This window comes from Opisthorchis viverrini (assembly GCF_000715545.1).
Source record: "Opisthorchis viverrini unplaced genomic scaffold opera_v5_205, whole genome shotgun sequence".
NCBI lineage: Eukaryota > Metazoa > Platyhelminthes > Trematoda > Opisthorchiida > Opisthorchiidae > Opisthorchis > Opisthorchis viverrini.
The window spans coordinates 617,185-625,054 of record NW_008751865.1 but is presented as its reverse complement, the minus strand read 5'-3'; the positions used below and the strand labels follow the sequence as shown (position 1 = coordinate 625,054).

Here is a 7,870-nt window from a genome sequence, read left to right as displayed (position 1 = left end):
GAGACTCACCTGGAACCCAGCTGAATCTCTCGTTTATGAGCCCCAAGATGGAAGAAACCAGTCGTGGGCTGTCGACGGATTTTCAGCAACCTTATGAGTAGTGTATTAAAACATACGTACATGAGGCGGCCTGGTGCAGCACACTCAGTTGCCTAGGAACATCACAAAAGGGAGATTCAGCTGGATTCCAGAGGAGCCTCTCGCAGAAGTGAATTCGCTTGCAAACGAGTGTATTTCCCTAGTGAATTATTACAATTCGTTTTTGGCCTCCAAACTCCACGTTATTCGAGGGGTCAACATGTGAGCAAATTTTCCGTCTTCATGACTACTTTTGTCGACCAAAGTAGATATTCAATCCTGTTCATTACACCTGTTCGACCAACAAGCAATACGCTGTGGGGGGGGAAGCCGGAAGCCCCTCATTCACACTGCGTCAAACGCACTGCTGGTGAATTGTGTGAAGAAACTGCGCTCGGATGAACAGAAAAGGCTCAGTATAACATTACATCAAAACAACTAGGGGTCCTGGCCCAACCGATGGAGAGAACGCTACCTGGAAAAACGAGAAAGGGAGAGGGAAACCTGGTGTTAACCGTGAGAAAAAGCAAGTCCGATGTCGTTCGGAAGATACTCTGGAAGTATTATATGAAAATATGCTTGCGAAGTGATAACACCTCACAACGGCACCTTATAAGGACAAAGGCCCCTCTCCTGAACTTGAACTCAGCAACTCAGCCATTGCACTGCACGCAGTTGGGTCAAGCCATCAGACGAACTTCGGTTGCACTCCGGTCAGGATTCGAATCACACACGGAAAGCAGATGTACTTTGAAGCCTTGGGGACCAATACAATTGATGACACGAGCATCCAGTCTATCTGGCCTGGACACCGTAGTAGAGAGGTTACCTTGGTTAGAGGTAACCAAGGGATCTAAGCAGCGTCACATCGGAGCCAACACAGTGACAAATGGAGGTACTCCAATCACCCAAACACACGAATACACACATACATAGTCAACACATACCCAAGCACTCTGGTGTCATGTGACTGCCAACTGGTCTCAGAAACACACCAATCGGACGACACAATATATACGTAATGTACTACTCATAAGGCTGCTGAAAACTCTTAGACTGCCCACGACCGATTTCGCCCTTCTTGGGGCTCATCACGTGGGCGCAGTCCCCGAGTTTCTGTCAAACTTATGCTCTACCTGAACCCAAATTGGACTGTTTTCCAGAAATACACTCATTTGCAAATCAATTTGTGGTTTTCACGAGAGACTCAACTGAATCTCTCGTTTATGATATTCCAGAACTGAATGTGCTTCACACCGGCTGCCACATGATTCAGTTGGCACGATATTCGAGATATCACAGTTTATTTTCATAAAACAGACTACTCACAAGGTTGCTGAAAACTCTCCGACAACCCACGACCAGTTTTGCCGTTCCACTTTGAGCTCAACAGGTAGGCGCGCAGTCCCCGAGTTTCCGTCTACCCGCGTGAGCTACTGAAGATTTCAGCAACCTTATGAGTAGTGCGCTGCGAATATACATGTATCACGACATTTCGAATATCGTAGCAACTGAAACATGGGGCGGCCTGGTGCAGCTTATTCAGTTGCGTGGAGACCTCACAAACGGGAGATTCAGCCGGGTTCCAAGTGAGCCTGAACACCGTAGTAGACAGTGGCCAGAAGCAACAAAAGATTCTAAGCAACGACAGATTGGAGCCAAAACAGTGATAGTCAAACTACACACAATCACACGCGTACGTACATGCATAGCCAACTCACACCTAAACTTTCTGGTGTCATCTGACCGCCAACTGATCTCAGGAACAAACCAATCTGATAACACGACAGCCGACCGGTTAGTAAGGCGCTCCATCCGTTTTGTGGACGGCAAGGGCCTAACTTCAGAGGAAAAGCCACGCTTATTGGTCTTGGGTTTTACGGGAGATCTAAGCAGTCGTGTATCCTCACTAGGTCTCGTTTGGGATGTACGACGTCCATGACTGACTCAGTCACGTTGGCGTCAGCTGAGAAAGTCCGGCAGTGAAGTGCAGTGACGCATGGTCCTCAGGTACCGAGAGCCTATCACGACGGATCGGACGGGATTTGGTCAGCTTTTCTGTCAAGCCAAAGATGAATGGCACTGCCAGTCTCATAACAAAATTGACTATTGGGGACACCGGCAACAGCTGGTCCATCTGAGCATGCCATTTTAGGGCCTGCTTTTTCTACCCACAGGTGAAGGCGACTTCCTGCGTTTGGTAGTGCTGGTTGCTGGGGTTGGAAACAAAAGTAAATAATAAACAAACAATCTCGTTTGAACGGCTGTCTTCCTGTTCTGGCGTAATTATTCCGGTGAGTCCACACCAAACGGGGGAAGCACTGGGCTTGAGTTTCGCTCTTATTAGAGCTCATCAGCAGTGCGTGTCCAATGACCGTGCCGAGATTCGAACCTCGGATATCTGACATGCGAGGCGAGCGTGGACGCACGTTGGACGCTGAATTGTCACGTCTGAACAGGCGAACGTGTTCACATTCGAACGATGTGATTGGTGTGCCCGACTCATCAAACGATCGAATTGACGATCGATTGACCGAGCGAAACTCGAGTCCAGTGCTTCCCCCATTTGGTGTAGACTCACCGGAATAATTACGCCAGAACAGGAACACGGCCGTTCAAACGAGAGTGATGTGGCTATGAACAAAAATACCCCAAAATAAATAATCGTCCATCTAAAGCACCCTATCGGTGCCTAGCTGCCATGCCACACGAAGGAGGCACGAGGGCTGAGATACTGCCACTTTGCCCAAGCCTAGACAGAGGATGTCGAGTGGCAGAGGCCGGATTCGAACCACGGCTTTTCCAGTCAGTAAGTTCGCGCTCTAACCACTGAGTCACCCCGCCCCCCTTGCTTGGGGTTGGAAACACTTCACTCTCCTCGTATTTGACCAGCAGCCATAGAATTTTATGGTCTTGACTCCAGATCACCGCCAAGATTTCTGCGCTCTAACCACTGAGTCACCTCGCCCCCCCCCCTTGGGGTTGGAAACACTTCACTCTCCTCGTATTTGACCAGCAGCCATAGAATTTTATGGTCTTGACTCCAGATCACCGCGTACCAAGATTTCTCACAACAGAAGACTGTCTCCCCCGCCTTAGGGACCTGAGTTTCATCCATCCTAGCCCGCAAGAAGACGTCCCCTACGTCTCACATGAAGCCAATGACTAATGACCTTTGATAAGTATTCAACATCCAGTACCCACACACACCCTTAATATCTGTAGAATGAATCACCGGTAGTGTTTAGACTCCGAGTAGTTCAACTTTGAACACATTTTGTTCACCTGAGGTTTTTTCATCCCACCAATCAATGCTGACAAGGCTGGGTAATCTCGTACATCTGTTTCATTGAGAATCATCAACACTGTACAACTCACGACAATCCAGCAAGAATGACGCCTGCAGCCTCCCGTCAACCTCATGAGGGAAACTATTCAGTTGAGTCACTCGTGAGAACCAAATTGATTTGCAAACGAGTGTATTTCTCGAAAACAGTGAGATTTGGGTTCAAGTAGATCATAAGGTTGACGGAAACTGGGGACTGCGCCTCCCTGATGAGCCCGAAGTGGAAGGGCGAAACCGGTCGTGAGCTGTCGAAGAGTTTTCAGCAAACTCGTGAGTAGTTTCCTTTATGAAAATGTACTGCGATTTCTCGAATATCGTGCCAACTGAAACATGAGGCGGCCTGTGTGCAGCACATTCACTTGTAGAATATCATAAACGAGAGATTCAGTTGAGTCTCTCATGAAAACCAAACTGATTTCAAATGAGTGTATTTCTTCCACCAGCCTGTTTGAAAACGTAAACGTTCGGCCAAGAGCGGCTGATCAGCAATGTGATTAGCTCTCACTTAGACAGAACAGAAAGTCACTCATTCCTCGGTCACAGAATCCACATCATGCAGTCACATGTTGACCGTTTCCTCAAGTGATGACATCTCAGAAAGAAGTCTCGCTTCCTGTGAAATGTCATTCTTCCAGGCTACTCATAGAAGGTTGATAGTTTGCGAAGATTTGAGAAGCCATTTTATGCTGAAACGCCGAGAAATACTGTACAGCAGATTTATCCCCAGTTAGAATCGTCCACGGTGCGCATCTGATGGATCTTCAGAGAGCATCGTAAAGACTAGTGAAAAACTCGTGGCTTCCTGAGGTCAGGATTTCCCGGCCCGCGATTGACAGCACTTTGTTCATGATCACGGCCCGCGATTGACAGCACTTTGTTCATGACACTCTTGTGTGATCACGTGATCTTCTGGAATTCCTCAACTATTTTGCCAAGGTTTTCTCTGTCATTCTGGAGCTTGACTTTTTGGAGGACAATGGGTTTCCGTGACTACCTTGTGAAGATCACCGGAGCAAAGTTTGTGTCAAAAAAAAACAGTTTGTTCGATAACAAACTTACGACTACCCTGACGCTGAGACAACCGTCAACCAGAGCATGTCTCACATACTATCAGACAAATGTCAGAATGATGACATATCGTGGAAGAACCACCAGACGAATCCCCGCAGGCCTATTCCACCAGTTAAGACATTTAGTGATAACGGCCGCAGCCTGTGCCCGATATGTCCAGGATAGTTCTCCCCTTCGACATGCGATGTCATTTTGTTCGGCGCTCAACTGCCGACCAATCATATTTGTGGAAATGAGGAGTACCAGACATCTAGCTGGTTTATTAGTGTTCTCTTTTGTTAACAACAAAAACCACCTGGTAAATCAGAAGGCGAGAAAGAGACGCTAATAAAACCTGTGCTTTGAAAGCGTGAGGTTACAACAACTAGGCGCACCTCACTCAAGTTGAATACAGTACCAAAAATAGAAAGGTTCAAACGAAGGACTTGTTGTTCTGAGTGTAAGTTGTAATAGCTCCACCGAGTTCGTTTGGTCACAGGTAATCGTGTTTCCTTTGGCAGATTCAATGCTACACGTTCCCGGTTGTCCGCAGTTTTTGGTGACGCGCGCGTGATGCGTGTGCATGCGCGGTTGACCGTGTTCTTTCCTTATATCTCTATGTCGTTGCGATGAGTGGAACGTGCGTGAAAACAATGTGAACTCACCTGGTGTCGTTCAAAACGAGAGTTGACATATTGTCGCATTCATGTCACGATTTTGACACGCGATTGTGAGACAGATGGAATGGAATGGGGGTAGTAGGTAACGGTGGGAAATTGATTAGAGGAGTAATTAAACAGAAAGGTAAGCGTTACAAATACTCCCCCCTTTGGAGAGGGATCATATAGACGCTGTCGTCAATCCAGACAAGTCACGTCTTGTCTGGGATGTGGAACAAAAAAAGCACGAGGAAGACAACGGATGCGCATGCACCAATCAGATTGGGCAACTGCTACAGGTTCTAGCGCTGTTCCATTCATCCAGTGATTCACATCAGGTCAAAAATCAGCGACTGAATGAAGTTGATTGGCAGAAATACCTGACTGGTTTCTAAATTAGATGCAGGTTGTATTTGAGAATAGCGCTCGCAGCAACTGGGAATGTGGAGTGAAACTCAGGCATTAATGCCCAGTGAGGCGAGGTTTTTTCACACAGGAAGGATGTATCATATCTTTCAACAAGATACATAGTGAAAAATAACAGAATGAGACAAAAATAGCCATCAGTGAGATACGTGAGCAGGTGAGAAAAACACCAGGTGGCATACGTTCGGGAAGGATAGGTGCGATGTTACAAACAAATGTTCCAAACTGACAAACGGACTGTAATTTACTTTTCACGTGAAACAACGACCGAGAACTGTGTCTTGGCATGCTGTGTGCGTGTTTAAATCTTTTCCAAACTGCTAACATTCTTTCCTCCCTCAAGTAGTCCGCTACTGTCATGCTCCATAGAGCCCGTTCACCAGAAAGACACACAAAGTATTCACCTTATCGCGCCGTGGGTTTAAATGAACTCCGATATCAAAATCGAAAAGAAAGAACTGACACAATTCAGTCACTAAAGGTAGATGTTTAATTGATGTTCATCATCACGGATGCATCGCGAGCCAAATGAAGGTATGCCCTGATTGGTCAGAATGTGAGCCAATCATATTTGAGCACCTGTAGTTTGGACCTTCTCGCCCCATCACAATGATTCTAGCTTGGTCTGGTGAAAAATTCCCCCGATAACTCTATAAATATGGTTTAGATAATTTTATTCGGCGTACATTACACACTGTTCTCAGGCGATCGTGCTTTCTGGCATAAACTGGTGGTGGAACCGCAAGTCAAAGATCAAAATACGGTACGTAATACCTTTTGCGGTTACAGCGTGCATATATCTAGTGTTTCGCTGTGGCCCGCGTGAACAATTGAACGAGAGACAAAAGCTGTTTTACTTCCGGCTACAGAGAATTGCTTGAACCAGATTGACAAATGTAAAAAAAAACAGACTGGTTCCTCACCATAAAAGATACCCACCGTGCAGACACTTTAGTCTTTGAAGTGCCTTGAGGTGGGTCGCGCTGGGAGCTGCTATCTCCTCGGGTAGAGACCTCTGGAACTCAGTGGTTAGTGACCCAGATTGAAATAGCTATGTCACCCTTAACCTCTGTAGCTTTCACCCCCGTACACGCAGACGTCACTGCTTGCAAAAGGCCTCCAGTGCGTTAAATTCCTCGGTGAACGGAACTGTAGCAGTGCACGGTTTGCGAGCAGAAAAACTCTACTGAACTATTCCGTATCAAATCACTTGGAGAAAACGCGAGTAAAATCCTAAGCAGTGGCTATATGCATCCTCAAGCGTAGATTCTTCGTCCTACTCATGTGGAAATCTTCAAACTTCTTTTGTCTTCATTTTTTCATCGATCGTGGCTTTCAACTAGGCACATCCACCACCCTGTTCGCATCAAAGTCCCTGGACCTTTGAAGTTCATAGCTGACGCCCAAAATTTAACCATTCGTAGAACAAAGCAGTGCAGTGCAGAACCCGAGGTTTCACCGAATTCAGGAAAGTTTGAATTAAATGAGTAGCGCCTTTGAGGTGGGCAAGTTTACCGGATGTGTAGGAGATGCTAGAAACGGGTGCGTTGTTCCGTGAAGACGTGGAATTACGATAAAATCGCCACTAAATAATAAGTACTTCGGGACAGTAGACAGCCGCTGTTGATTGGTCGATTGCTAATCAAGTGCTATCTTGAATCCAGCTATAGAACCGGTTGAATATTAGAATCACCGTTCGAATTAGTTCGAATTTCTGTCAAGTCAGCCATCTCTTATACAAAGTGAGGTGTCTAGAACGTGGTAGTGGGAAATTTTGAGTACTGAAAATAGTATGGAATGCTTATTGTATGCTTTAGTACCTCAACGGGATCTTTTCCGAATAAGCCCCGCCACTAAAGCAAAAAGTGCATATGCGACAAGTTAAGCCACGCCCCCCACTCTTTGCCAGACCCAATTTAATGTACGCACACAACCTTCACCAACTTTTGATGAAAACAATTCCTTATCCTCATCTAGGCGCATTTTGTGCAAACATCTTCTCCGTTCGGACCTTCGTAAAACCTTAAATGAATTTTCTGACGCTTTCAACTCTCGTTCATCACAAGGAGACGGCAATACATTTTTTGCAAAGCCACGGAGTGATCCATCAGCAACGTTTATCCAACAATGACCACCAAATGACACTTTCAACTGTTTCTGATGGGTGGAGGTGTAATGGCCGACAGTGTCGGCAAGAAATCGGTCTTCGAAAGGGAACTTGGCTGGAGCGGTCTAGGATGGAGGTTCGGACAGTAATTCTATTCATTTAATGCTAGTCCACAAATTTGGCAAAAATCAAATTCTGCTCAGA

The 7,870-nt window shown here is 46.2% G+C and overlaps 1 protein-coding gene across 1 annotated transcript in view; it reads right to left on the bottom strand.

The window, feature by feature from the left end:
• T265_08246 (hypothetical protein) overlaps positions 1–2,432 on the bottom strand; it is a gene marked incomplete at both ends in the record, with an annotated part of 14,543 nt that extends 12,111 nt beyond the window's left edge. The window contains 3 exons of the mRNA XM_009173993.1: positions 121–238; positions 1,532–1,673; positions 2,254–2,432. Of these exons, the coding sequence (XP_009172257.1) occupies positions 121–238; positions 1,532–1,673; positions 2,254–2,432 (439 nt within the window). The remainder of the gene's footprint in view (positions 1–120; positions 239–1,531; positions 1,674–2,253) is intronic.
• Positions 2,433–7,870: the final 5,438 nt, after the last annotated feature.